General features: G+C 59.9%; 1 protein-coding gene across 2 annotated transcripts in view; it reads left to right on the top strand.

Annotated features, from left to right (window-relative positions):
- TP73 (tumor protein p73) overlaps positions 1–13,719 on the top strand; it is an 82,108-nt gene that overhangs the window by 18,625 nt on the left and 49,764 nt on the right. For both annotated transcript variants that reach the window (XM_007980854.3, XM_007980860.3), the window contains exons 2-3: positions 8,771–8,868; positions 9,495–9,615. In XM_007980854.3, coding sequence (XP_007979045.2) covers positions 8,804–8,868; positions 9,495–9,615 — 186 coding nt within the window. In that variant the 5' untranslated portion in view covers positions 8,771–8,803. The remainder of the gene's footprint in view (positions 1–8,770; positions 8,869–9,494; positions 9,616–13,719) is intronic.

Genomic DNA, 13,719 nt, shown 5'->3' with positions numbered 1-13,719 from the left:
GAGCTGAGATCACGCCACTGCACTCCAGCTTGGTGACTGAGTGAGACTGTCTCAAAAAAAAAAAAAAAAAAAGAGACAGAGAGAGAAATAAACAAGGGCTTGCCCTGTAGTTCACATCTGGACCACCCAGCTTAAAATAAGGTAGGAGAGTTAGGGAATAGCTTTCCGACCCTTGTGTTACGGTGCACAGGTGTGCAAAAATTCTCCTTGAACTCCCCCTTGAGTGTCCCCCCAGAGCCCGTGGCCACTGTCACTCTGTGTTAGTTGCTCTTCAGACCAGGGAACAGACTTGGCCGTGGCTGTGGCCAGGGTCCAGCTGCTATCACTCCTCCTGTCACCCACCCACCTTCTGTCCCCAACAAGGATGTTGAGAGGAGCCAGGCACCAACCTCGCTGGGTGTGGGTCTTTCCCCTCCCTTTCCTATGAACTGGGGGTGGGGGAGGAGGGGTGCATGCTAGGAGGTCACCGCAGCCAAGGAACCCAGATTGGTGCACTTGAGAATGAACCATGGGCACACTTTCCAGTGAGTCACCTAGCTGCAATGAGGGGCCATCTCCCCAACGGGAGCCAGCACCCATGAGTAGCGGTCACACACACATCTGTGCAACACATAGGCAGAAATGCACTGACTTTCCATGACTCATACATCCCCCATTGCGCTGTATCTCACGGACGCACACACTGCACACAGACACACCGCTCTGCAGCAATGTGCCCGCATTCAGCACGTGTCCCCCGGGACAGTGGGAGTGGGGGAGCCTCAGCTGCCACGATGCCACTTCACCTGGAACAGCCACTGATCTGAGAGCCACTTTCCCAAGCGCACAGCCTGCTGTGTTCCTGCTGTGTGTGGGGCACAGATGCAGGCCCTCCCCTGCCTGCCCAGGAAGCGGAGAAAAGCACCAGGCATCCCTTGGGACTGTGCCAACAAGAGACGCCAGCCCCTTGGTCCCTGGGTGGGGCGGTGTGAGCTGTGCACATGACCCAGCAAAGCCGCCTGCACCTGCAGAGTTTCTGCTCAGATGGAATTTGGTTCTAGGCCTGTTCCAGGGCCCCCAGGCAATGGGGACATCCTTGCAAGAGAGGTTTCCCAAGCTGGAGTTTTGTGGCATTTGATTAGTCTCCTGTGGCTGCTATGACCAATTAGACACACTTAGTGGCTTATAGCGATCAAGGTTTATCTTCTTTTGGTTCTGGAGTTTAGATACCTGAGGTCAGGCTCGCTGGGCTGAGGTCAAGGTGTGGTGGAGCTGCCTGCACTCCCTCTGGAGGCCCTGGGGAGAGCCTGTTCCTTGCCTTCTCTAGGCTTAGAGGCCACCTGCATCCCTCACCTTTGGCCCCTTCCTCCATCTTTGAAGCCAGCGACGTGGCGCCTTCTCTCCTCCCTGTCCTTGCTCCTCCCTCTTATACGGACACAGTAGTTACATCGGGCCATTTGGAATATCCCGAGTCATCTCTCCATCTTGAGATCCGTACCTTCATCCTGTCGGCCAAGTCCCTTTCATCCTGTCCGCTCCGTGCTGCTGCAGTGGGCGGGGGAGGAAGGTGGCACAGTGGCAGCGACACACATTCCTTTCTCCAGAATTGGGGTAGGGCTCCTCAAAATCCTCTGACCAGCGTTAAAGATTCAGAATTTGATATTATGGCTGCATACAATGTTGAATTATCTGAACTTGCTGCATGTATGTGTGTGTGTGTTGTTGGTAGGACCAAAACCGTTGATTATCAGCCATTTCATGGTTTTACCTAATATTTTAAGAGAGGTTCTTACCTGCTGGAAGCATGTACTGGCGTATTACCGATGAGATGGTCTCACAGGTGGAATTTGCTGTGAAATGCCCCAGGAAACAAAAACCCGCAGGTCAGAGTGACGAGAACTGGGGACGGGCGGATGAGTTCCTGGGCCGTTCCCTTTAGTTCTGAGTGTGCTTGGAAGTGTCCACAATGAGGAGTAGAAACCAGTGCAAAGCTGGGTGGAGACAGCCCTGTCCTGGCTGCCCTGAGCTCTGCCCTGTCGGTCGCCTTGAGGAGGGTCGGGGGGAGCAGGGGTGCAGGGTGGCACGCGCATGCCGGGTGGCGGGCAGCAGCAAGCCCATCTCCAGCCCCAGGGCTCCAGGCCATGCTCCGCCCCCAGCTGCCCTGCAGCTCCAGGCCAGCCACGCTGCCGCCTAGTTTCGCAGCTCCAATGTCATCACCTAGGTGACAGGGACGCTGCTGCCACCGCCCGCCTGCGGGAGCCAGGAGCCAGCCGAGGGCCACTTCCACCTGGCCCCACCGACCCTCCGGGGCCCAGGCTTAGCCAAGGTAGGCTTGGGCTTGGCTCGCCCTCCTCTCAGCCTGAGTCGGGGGGAGTCCCCTCGCCACCGTGGGTGCACTGGCTCCAGGGGCCCACCCTGGGGTGCACAGAGCCCCTTCCTACTGCCTCCCAGGAGGCAGCCAGGAAACCGTACTGTTCAGGCCAGGGTGGGGAGGCCTTGCCCATGGTTCTCCTGACGGGACAAGCCACAGCTCTGGGGAGCCATCTGCCCCAAGTGGCACATCAGGGCTCCTCGTGTGACCCTGGGCTGGGGGCAGAAGTGGCTCTGGTACTGCCACCTCCACCCCTTGGACCCGCCAGGAGCTCTTTCCACTTCCTGCCAAGGAGGCGCAGAGTGACTGCCCCAGCCTGGCACGTCCAGGGGCTTCCCGGCTGGGGGCCGCCATCCTCAGCCTCACACAGCTGATCCAGAGCCTCCCAGTTCTCCCCAGCCCTCTCACTCTCTTGTGGTCCCGGAGCCTCTCGAGCAACAGCAAGCCATGCCCTGGCCTCCCTGGCACTCACGCAGCTGCTCCCAAGCCTGACCCAGACCTGGATGGCAGGAAGGGGCTGGGCTTGTCCTGTTCCTTCTGCCTGGGTCCTGCTTCCAGGGCTGGACTCCCAGGCTGGGGAATCCTCAGGGACCCATCAAACTGGAGGACAGGGAAGGGGCTTGTGGGCATCTGCTGTGAGGAGGGCAGAGGGTGTACGTGGCGATGCCTATGGACACATACGTGTGCGCATATGTGAATAGGTGTGTGCGTGTGCCTGTGTGTGCAAGTGCGATGCTGGAGGTGAGACGGTGGGTAGGGAAACTGAGTGACCGGCTCCTCCCTGAAGTTTTGGGGGAATATCCGAGGGGCCAGGGCCTCTGGATCCTGTTCCCTTGGCTCTTAGCAAAGACTCCAGCCTGGCCTCCTGGATGGACATGTGGCTCGGGGGCGAGACCGTGGGCTCTTCCTGGCTTGCTGTGTTGCTCTGGGTTCGTTTCACTCCGCTCTGAGGATCTCTTTGCCCATCCTGAAGGCAGGGATGATGGGGCCAGGGGGACCACACCGGCACAGGCTTCTGGAATGCCGGTGTCATCTCCCTGGGGTCCGGCAGACTGAACTTATTCAAGAGCCCCATGTCCAGGTGGGGGATATACAGGAGCCCCTTAGAAGTGGGGAAGAAGGCTAGGTGTGGTGGCTCACATCGGTAATCCTAGCACTCTGGGAGGCCGAGGTGGGCGGATCACCTGAGGTTAGGAGTTCGAGAGCAACCTGGCCAACATGGTGAAACCCTGTTTCTACTAAAAATACAAAAATTAGACCGGGCGCGGTGGCTCAAGCCTGTAATCCCAGCACTTTGGGAGGCCGAGACGGGCGGATCACGAGGTCAGGAGATCGAGACCATCCTGGCTAACTTGGTGAAACCCCGTCTCTACCAAAAAATACAAAAAACTAGCCGGGCGAGGTGGCGGGCGCCTGTAGTCCCAGCTACTCGGGAGGCTGAGGCAGGAGAATGGCGTGAACCCGGGAGGCGGAGCTTGCAGTGAGCTGAGATCCGGCCACTGCACTCCAGCCTGGGCGACAAAGCGAGACTCCGTCTCAAAAAAAAAAAAAAAATTAGCTGGGCGTGATGGCGCCCAGCTGTAATCCCAGCTACTGGGGAGGCCGAGTCAGGAGAATCATTTGAACCCGGAGGGCGGAGGTTGCAGTGAGCTGAGATCGTACCATTACACTCCAGCCTGGGGGACAGAGCGAGATGCTATCTCAAAAAAAAAAAAAAAAAAGAAAAAGAGAAAAGTGAGGAGGAATGAGGAGGAAGTCAAGCAGTTTAACCCCACATGGTGCTTCTCTAGCAGTTACCCTAGTCCTGTCCTGACCTGACCTGCTGGGCTCCAGTAGCTCAAACCAACTCATTGATTCTGTCATCGCTTCTTCACGGAGCATCTACTGTGTGCCAGGCGGGTGCTGGGGCTGCAGTGCAGAGCACCGTGTGCCAGGCGGGTGCTGGGGCTGCAGTGCAGAGCACCGTGTGCCAGGCGGGTGCTGGGGCTGCAGAGCACAGCAGGCGGGGCTTGGTGGTCTGGCCCGCAAAGAGTCAGTAAGCGAATGTCTCCCCATGCGGTGGGTACTGAGAGAGAGGAGGCCTGGCAGGTCCGAGGGAGACCAGCGTCTCTTAAATGGGGGTGCAGGGCCTGAGAAGTGAGGCTTCCTGACAGCCGTCCTTCGTGGTGCCATGTTGGTCAGAGTGGGGTCTGGCTGCACAGCCTCCCTCAGGGCTGGGCTGAGAGCACAGGTCGGCTGGCACCTGTCCAGGTTTCAGGGTTCTGGAACTGCCTCAGGGATGGCCAGGAGTGGGCCTGTCCCTGGAGAGGCGTGGGGTATGAGAGCCGGGAGTGCGGCAGGAGGCAGCCCCCTTAGACCTGGAGTAGCATGGAGGCTACGAGCCATGTGACCTAGGTGGCCCTGTACCCTGTCCAGCCCCAGGTTGCTGTTCCCGCCTCTCCCTGACCTACGGGCTGCCCAGGCTGCCCCTTGGCCGAGCTCCACCATGGCCAGCGCCCCTCCGTTTGCTTGTGAGTCTTACAAGATCACAGCCCTGCCCAGGGCCTTGGCGGCTCTTGGGCTAACCCTGCCATCGTCTGGAGCCCCCTTCACGCTGGGGTCAAAGGCTGGGTCGTTGTCTGCCCTGCAGGAGCCGGGGCCTCCAGAGGACGGGCTGCCTGGCGGGAAGGTGGAGCTCACCAGAGCCCAGTCCAAGCCAGCCTTGGCGCTTCCGAGCTGTGTAGCCCTGGGCAGGCTGCTCGGCCTCTCGGGGCCTCTGGGAACACCTGGAGACCTCCTCCTGAGTTCCTCTGAGGATTGAATGAGCTTGAAAATATGGAGGGTTTGGCACAGGGTGAGGGCTCAGGGGATGCTGGGCGGCAGTATCAGAAAGGCAATCCTGAGGGCCAGCGGACAGCCACTCTGAGGAAGAATAGAGGCTGCCTCTGGAAGGAGTGAGGGGCAGGTGGACCCCGTCACTGCCGCGCGAGGGAGGTCACAGGGCTGAGCAGCTGACTCCAGAACAGGAAGGGAGCACGGCAGGAGCGAGTGTTGCGCATTGAGTCAGGGTGGGACTCAGCGGGATGCATGGCAAGTTCAGGGGGTTGACAGCTGTCCGGAAGGGCACGTCCGCTCCGACCGCAGGGTGGGGAGTGGTCATCAGGGAGACATGGCCACGGGTGCGGCGGGCGCATCCCAGACCCCTTAGAGAAAAGCCCAGAGCCAGGGGTGAGGGGTCTGTGCAGGGTGGGGACGTTTCAGAGTGGAGCATCCCCGCCGAGGGGTGTCCAGAGGAGAGTGGCCAGGTGGGGACAGCAGCTTGGGAAGGGTCATCCTTGCTTGGTTGGAGGAGCGGAAATGCTTGTCCAGGGAGAGAAAGAAGATTCTGGAGGACAACACAGGCACTTCCAACATGGCCACTGGCCACACAAGGGCTGTGACCCCCGGTGTGATCCTCGGGGTAGAAAGGGGGTGGGAGAGGAGGATTGGAGGGGGCAGGGGACAGGGACGTGTCTGAGCAGAGCAAGGCTGTGGCAGCTCCAGCGAAGGCAGCTGTGGCCCCGTCAGTCACCTGCCCTGCTGAGGGCAGCGCTGTTCTCACCACCTGTGAACACAGGTATCGACTCAGACACCCACTCTGGCCAGAAGCTCCGCTCTGTCCCAGCCCTGGACCTCCCACACCCCGTCCTTGGCAGTCGGTCCCCTGGGTCTTCTTCCTGTGCTCACCGTGCTGGTCTGAACCTCCCTGTGACAGGTCTGCTCCCACCGCCCCTGCCGGGGTGGCCCTTCCTCTAACAGGTGGGCTCCTGGCAGGAAGCATCGCCAAGCTCACAGCCCCAGTGCCCTGACTTGGCCCTGCTCAGTTCCCTCCCGCCGCCAACCTCATCCCCCCAAGGGCCATGTCCCTGCCCACCCCTTCCGCCCCTTTCTTAGAGGACGCTCAGCCCATCAGGCCGCTCGTGCCTCTGACCCCCACCTCCAAACTCTCCTGACCTGCTTACCCCCAGGAGCACCGCCCACTCCAAGGTGCAAGCAAGCTGGGGCTGCGGTGGAGGCTCCTCTTCCACCACCCGCACTCCCCATACCCAGCCTCTGAGGGCCTCGCAGACATACATGATTTGCCTCCAGTGGGCCAGGGGTATCTGTTTACCGCGTTGCACGTCCCCAGGCGTGGAGCTGGCACCGGGCTGCCACTGCGACTGTCTCTCTTTGTCCTTGCTTCTCTCTGTCTCTCTGTCTCTCTTTCTCTGTCTCTCTCTGTCTTTGTCCCACTTTAGCCTTTGGGAGGGGACAGCTCACAGGCTGACAGATGAGGTCGTGTGTCCTGAGCATGAGGTTTTCAGGTCTCACCCACACTGTAGGACGTCAGAGCTTTGTTGCTTTTCAGTGTTCCATTGTTTGCTGGCACCACGTCTCACGTGGCCGGCCCTCTGCTGATGGGCATCTGGGCTACGTGCACCGTTCAGCTACCGGGAATGGTGCTGCTGTGAAGGGAGGTGGGATTTTGTCACCCACCTACTGTGGATGGCAAGTCCATTTCCGTCTCTGGGCTCAGGTGGCCCATCTGCAAAATGAAGGGGATGCGACCCAGTGGCCTCTGGCAGCAAAACCTTCCCAGCTTGTCCTCTTGGATCTGAGGGAATTTCTTTCCTCCCAGTCCAGCCCCTCCAGTGCTCCTGTCCTTCGGGACACGTGCCTGGGGCCCCTCACTTGTTCCCACCCAGCCTTGGCCCACACACCTGCACCAAGAGGCTACCCCACTCATACTGCTCAGCCCAAACGGACCCACCATGGGGCATGGGCAGGTTCTGCCCTCCCCCGGGGCCCTGTGCCAGCCTCAGCTGGGCCTGCGGTTCTGCTTCCTGTCACGTCCTCCCATTTTAAATGAACAGGATGGTGCAGTCCCCATGCACACCATCAGCTCCACTGGGGTGTTAGACAGCCCAGCCCAGCCCAGGATCGGAGGCCTGCAAGGGCGCACCTGCCTGGCCACGTGATGGTGAAGGGGGGTGGGGCAGGGCAACCAAATTAACTTCCAATTCTGAGAAAGAGCCCCTGGGACATTCATCACCAACTGTGTGACCTCAAGCAAGTCACTTAACCCCTCTGAGCCTTGGGGCTCCTGAAAAGTGGGTGGAGTGGTCACGCCCACCTGGGGGGAGGTGGCGTGGGCCAGTACCCTCTAAGCTGCTTGTCCCAGGCCATCATGGCTCACTGGCCACACCCCAGCCTGGCCCGTGCCATTTCTCCAGGGCCTGGCATGTGGTGGCCCAGGAGCGTGCCACGGGCTTCTATCAGCTCCCGCCTGCCTGGGGAAGGACAAAAGCGACAGGTTCCAGGCCATGGCCTGCACCCCCGCTGGCCGTGGGCAGGTCCAGGCCTGCCTGCCTGAGCACTGCAGGGCAGTGCCAAGCCTGTCCCATGGCACCTCACCGAGAACCTAGGAGGCTGGCCCAGGGGAGAGGTCACCTCAGTTAGGGCTGGGGGCTATGGGCAGGGCGGGCTAGGGTTTCCCTGTCCCCTCCCCCTCAGCATAGAAAAGGGACCCCAGCTGTGCCCCACCTGGACACTGCTACCTCCTCATGGGTGTCCAGGGCCACTGGGAGCTGGGCACGGGGGCTCTCAGGGAGCAATGGTAGAGATGAAGACCAGCGGATGGGCGCTGGGCCAGGGCTCCCCATTCCCTGGGTGTCTCCTTCTCAAGGCGTGACCACCCAGGCAATGGCTGGCTCCAGGACAGGGCAGCTTCGCATTCCCAGCCTTGCCAGCCTTCCCTGTGGGGCTGGGGTGCAGGGAGGAACCTGGCTCAGAAGGTGAGGGGACGTCTGTGTCCCCCAGCAGTTGGCACAGCAAAGCTCTGGCCTGGGGCTCGGCTGCAGCCTCCAGGGCATCCCTCGCACATGCTGTTCCCCAGATGGGGCGATTGGAACCTGAACCACCTCCAGGTCCCAGGCATCAGGGAGACCCCAAACCTGGCTGCATCCTCCAGGCCAAACCTAGACACAGTGGATCATAACAGACCACAGGCCTCACACGCTTGTCCCAGCCCAAGCATCTCAAAGAGTCTGCTCTCCCGAAGGCCCTCAAGGCAGCCCCAGGAGCGGGTGCTGCTGTCACCCCCTCTTCCGAGGCGGCGGCTCTGAGAAGCACCTGTCTGCCCAGGGCGCCCCCGCGGATACAGGTCTGATCCAGGCCCGCCACCTCCAAGGCAGAGCTGCCCACCTGGCCCTCGGTTTCCAGCCGCAGGGAGCGGGGTGGACGAAATGACAGTGGAGAGGGCACAGGGAGGGTGAGGCGGGGGCACCTGCCAGTGCTCGAGGGATGTCCCAGGCAGGCCCACCTGCCTGCTGCCCACCCCACCCTCGCCCCCGCCGAGGCTGTCACAGGAGGACAGAGCAGAAGTTCCCAGGGCGCTCAGGTGTCACTCTTTCCTTCCTGCAGAGCGAGCTGCCCTCGGAGGCCGGTGTGAGGAAGATGGCCCAGTCCACCACCACCTCCCCCGATGGGGGCACCACGTTTGAGCACCTCTGGAGCTCTCTGTGAGTGCGCTCGGCTGGCCAGACCTGGGGGCTCCCCTGGGAGGCACTCTGGGCTAGCCTCAGCCACCCTCACTGGGCTAACTGGGCCAGAGCAGGAGGGGTGGCCCCGGGAGGACTCTGGACTAGCCCCAGCCACCCTCACTGGGACTCTGGGCTAACCTTGGCAACCTTCTCTGGGATTCTGGGCTAGCCTTGACCACCCTCGCTGGGCTGACTGGACCAGAGCAGAAGAGGTGGCTCCACACTGGTCGTCAGCTAACCTTGGCCACCCTCATCAACTTGGGGACAGGGCTGGGTCAGAGGGGCAGGGAAGGGAGACCACTGCCCTAGGCCTTCCCTGGGGACACAGGACCAAAATTCAGACTCTTTTCCCAGGTTTGGAAAGGACCCATGGCCAGCAGAGGCCCAGAATAACAGAGGCCATGACTGGCTCTGCCTCTCTGGCACTCACAGCAGCCCTGGAGGGGCAGGTGGAGGCCAGAGATGGCATGAGAGGGAATGGGAAGGGCAGGAGACATAGGCCTCACCAGGAGTCTTGGGCTATCCTTGAGCTCTGGGCCTGGGAGGTATGGGGGTGACGCCCAAACTGGGGACTGACAGCTTCTATTTTCCTCTCCCTGCCCCAGGGAACCAGACAGCACCTACTTCGACCTTCCCCAGTCAAGCCGGGGGAATAATGAGGTGGTGGGTGGCACGGATTCCAGCATGGACGTCTTCCACCTAGAGGGCATGACCACATCTGTCATGGTAAGTGGGGGACTGCCCTCTGTAGAGGACTGGAGTGGGGGCAGAAAATGTGGCCTGTCCTGTCTTGGGAGCCTGGCAGAACCAGGAGATAGCCTCTTGGTTGTACAGCTTCCCCTGTGCCTTACTCAGTACACTTCAGATTGCAAAGGAGAAAATGTATCCGCTCATGTAACTGTCAATCCAGAGATAGGAATGGATTCAGGCATGGCTGGATCCAGGTGTAGGAAGGGCTTCAGGCATGGCTAGATCCAGGTGTAGGAAGGGCTTTGGACATGGGTGGGTCCAGATGTAAGAAGGGCTTCTACAGCTGGATCCAGGTATAAAAAGGACTTCGGGCACAATTGGGTCCAGGTGCTTCACGGCTGCCTCGCTCAGTCTCTTGGCCTGCTTTCCCCTGCAGTGGCTTTGTTTTTAGGCTGCCTCTCCACTCATGGTAAAGAGAACCAGGCTGCTCCAGCATGCCCTATCCCTGTGGAGAGGAGATCCCTCTTTTCCCATAGTCTAGCAGTCCTGCCTCTGGTTGATCTGAATGTGGTCAGGAGCCCATCTCTGAGCCAGCTCTGTGCCTCTGATGGGCCTGGGCTCCACCATCCCTGGAACAGGGTGAGGATGGAATGGAGTGGGGCGGGCCTCCCCACACAGGAACCCCCAAAGGAAGATGGAGGTGCTGTTTCCAGTCGAAGAGGACTGGATAGGGGGTAGACAGGGTCAGTGAGGCCTCCGGCATCCCATCTTGGCAGGCTCCCCCATTCCTGGGAGTCTCAAGCCCTGCCCCATTGGCTGCTCCTCTGGGGGAAAAGACCAGGCTGTGGGAGCTGGTGGGAGCCACGCTCCTGCCTATCTCTCCGGCCGCCCGTAGCAAGGCATCGACTCTGCCAGGAGGTGGATGGCAGGTGGGCACCACACACGAGGAGAGGGCAAAGATCCCGATCCCTGGCCTGTCCTGCTGGACTCGTCGGCTGCTCGGCCCCGCCCAGGGATTCCTAGGTAGGGAAGTTGTGCGCGGCTACGGGAAAAACAGCCCGAACTACGTGAACTACGGGGAGACACATGTACCCGGAACCGCACCTCTGGGGCAGGGTCGGTCTTCCCTCACTTAGGCTCAGCCTGCAAGGGAGGGAGGCAGTGCTGGTCCTCTGGGGGCCTGAGGGCACCCAGCTTGACCCTCCTCCTCCCTCAAGTCCCCATTCCAGGAGCTGGAGCCCCTCCCTTGCCCCTGCGCATGACTGTCTGAGGCACAGGCCACCCTGAGCACTGGAGGGAGTGGGGGCCGTGGGGCTCCAGTCGGAAGGAGCAGAGGGAAGTGGGGTGGGGGAGGTGGAGGTGCCATGTTGCCCGTTCCGTCTCCATCGCGGATGCTAGGCTGGCACAGAGCCATGTGGGGCCAGAGAAGTCACCTCCTTGGGCAGCCGCAGCCCCAGGGTGGGGGGTTTCTGGAAGGCCACAGCGCCAGGGGGGTCCATTCCTCCGAGGAGCCCCTCAGCCTGGATCTGAGGGTTCGACCACCCGCCCCTGCCCTCCCACCCCTGCTCAGCCTAGATCTGAGGGTTCGACCGCCCGCCCCTGCCCTCCCACCCCTGCTCAGGAAACCGTCCCAGTGGAAACGCTCGACAGTGTTCCGCACGTGTCTAGTCCCATGTTACAGGCGAGGAAACTGAGGCAGATGCTGGGAAAGGGAGGGCTGGGGATGGGGCTGGGTAGTGCAAGAAAGTGAGACTGTGACCTCTCCCCTCTCTCCCTTTGGAACAATTCTGTCAGCTGCTCTCTGGGGACAAGGGTCCTGACCCCACCCCCTCCAGGTCCCCTTCTGGACATCCATGTCCTCCAATCTGGGGAGGGGCAAGAACTGGCCGCTGGATCCCAGGGAGGGAGGGAGGAAGACCCATAAGATTGTCCCCTGAGATCTGGAAGCCTCCCGACCCCAGGTTGCTCAGCCCCCACTCCCCCTGCAGAGGGCAGAAGGCCCCTAAGATGGCACAGACCCGCCCTGCGTCAGGAGGAGGACCTGGGCTCAGGGAGGCAGAAGGAGCAGTTCTGCATTCCTGTGGGTGGGAAATGCTTGTCCCCCCACAGCCCTGGAGGGTTCCCTGAGCTCCACATCAGGATCTGGTCCGAGCCTCCGCCTGCTGGAACGTGCTACTCCCCAGCCACGGGGTGACGGTGGGCCTTGAATCTCCACAAACAGCAAGGTGGCCGGATCTGTCAGGCAGTGACACGCCTCCTCCCAAAGCCACGTATGAAATTCCTAGGTGCACAGCTCGGCTCACGGAGATGGGGGATTCCCTGGAACAAAGACTGGCCCAGGCCTGCGTGGGGAGAGCCAAGCCTCATTCTGACCCCAGGGCCCAGCCCCCTCACGACAGTGGCTGCTGGGCCAAGAGCATGCTGTCCCCTACCCCTGACCCCCATGGGAGCGCCAGGTGCAAAGAACAGGGTGACTCCAAGGGGTGCCAACTGGCCAGCTCGGGCAGCCTGGCACAGAGCCCAGGGCTTAGCTGCCCTAAGAATGGCCCCTGGTCCGCTAAGTCCAGGGATCCCAGAGTGGGGCTGGAGCTGAACTGGAAGGCATTGTTTTAAAGTTCAGCCCGGGAGCTCAGGGAAGCTGTTGTGCTGCCAGGGCCAGGGACCTGGACCTGGCTCAGTGCGGATGCAGGCATGTGGGACTCTGAGTGCCCCCCAGAAAACTGCCATCTGCAGCTCAGGGGCCCAGTTCTAGCCCCACCACGAGGTTGGTGACCTTGAACAAGAAACACCACACAGGCCCAGCCGGGGGTCAGACAGATGGTTCTGGTGCTGGATGTTTCTGGGGCTTTTGACAGTCCTGAGTTCGTGGCTCAGGTGGGAGACCTGCTTGTGGAAGTGGCTGCATGTGCACCCGCCCCCACCTGCCCCTGGCGGCTCCCTCTGGCCACTTGTCCCTGTGTATTGGTGGCATCTGGCCGCTCCCATACTTGGGGGTGGGTCTGGGACTCATCCAGCAAAGGAGCCTCAGCTCGGGCGGGCACAGTGCTTGAGTGCAGAACGCCTGTCCTCTGCAGTGGGGTGTGCCTTCCACATCTGGGGGACGTGGGTCTCCCCGCACCACGAGTGGGCAGATTGGTTCCCACTGTACACAGGGTGTCTGAGGGATGCCTTAGCCACCGGCTTAGCAGCTGTGGGAGACAGGCAGAATGGGTGGTTTCAAGCTCCCACAATTCTCTGAGCCTCCATGTCCTTGCTGGTGAAGTTGGGGTGACAGGGGGTAGTGTAGCAGGACGAGCTGCAGACAAAACTCCTCAGACACCAAGTTAAAGAAGGAAGAGGTTTATTTGGCCGGGAGCATCGGCAGGACTCCTGTCTCAAGAGCCGAGCTCCTCGAGTGAGCAATTCCTGTCCCTTTTAAGAGCTCACAACTCTAAGGGGGTGTGTGTGAGAGGGTCATGATCTATTGAGCAAGCAGGGGGTATGTGACAGGGGCTGCGAGCATCAGTGGTCAGAGTGAAACAGAACAGACCGGGAAGTTTTACAATGTCTTTCTATAATCTATAGATAATATCAGTTGCTAGGTCAGGGGTCGAATTCTAACTACCAGGCTTAGGTCAGGCAGGCCCAGGCCTGGTTTTGGGTCTGGTTCCTAAGCGCTGGGCTACCTGCCTTTAGTTTCGCTTTTCTTTTCTTTTTTTTTTTTTTTTCTGAGTATAAAACAATATGAGAGGGTCTGTCTCTCTTCCTTCATTTCCCCCCTTTGAGACTCTCACTTTTCATTAGTGGGAGTTCTCACTCTTATTGTCGCTACTTTTGTCTTCCTGTGCAATATTGATAATGTGCAGATCGATACTGATTCATATAGTACACTTGTGCTGATACGTAACATGCAGTGACATTGAGTACTGGGTTGTGTGCTCAGCTAATTGCAGAAACAAATTTCTTGTTTTTCCTGGAATTTCTGGTACTGGCACATTCAATTCATCATAGAAGGTTTGATATACTGGCTCAGGAGAGTGTTTGTAAACGTTTTCTCAAACCACGATGTTTACCTGAAGACCTAGTCCAGCTCCATCAGTTTTTAGGGTTACACATTCTCTTTTTTCTAGCGAGGATTAAGGGAGTTGGTTATTACTAGTT

Source organism: Chlorocebus sabaeus, chromosome 20, assembly GCF_047675955.1.
Source record: "Chlorocebus sabaeus isolate Y175 chromosome 20, mChlSab1.0.hap1, whole genome shotgun sequence".
In the NCBI taxonomy this organism is placed as follows: domain Eukaryota; kingdom Metazoa; phylum Chordata; class Mammalia; order Primates; family Cercopithecidae; genus Chlorocebus; species Chlorocebus sabaeus.
The sequence above is the reverse complement of the archived record's forward strand: the minus strand, read 5'-3'. Positions and strand labels throughout refer to the sequence as shown.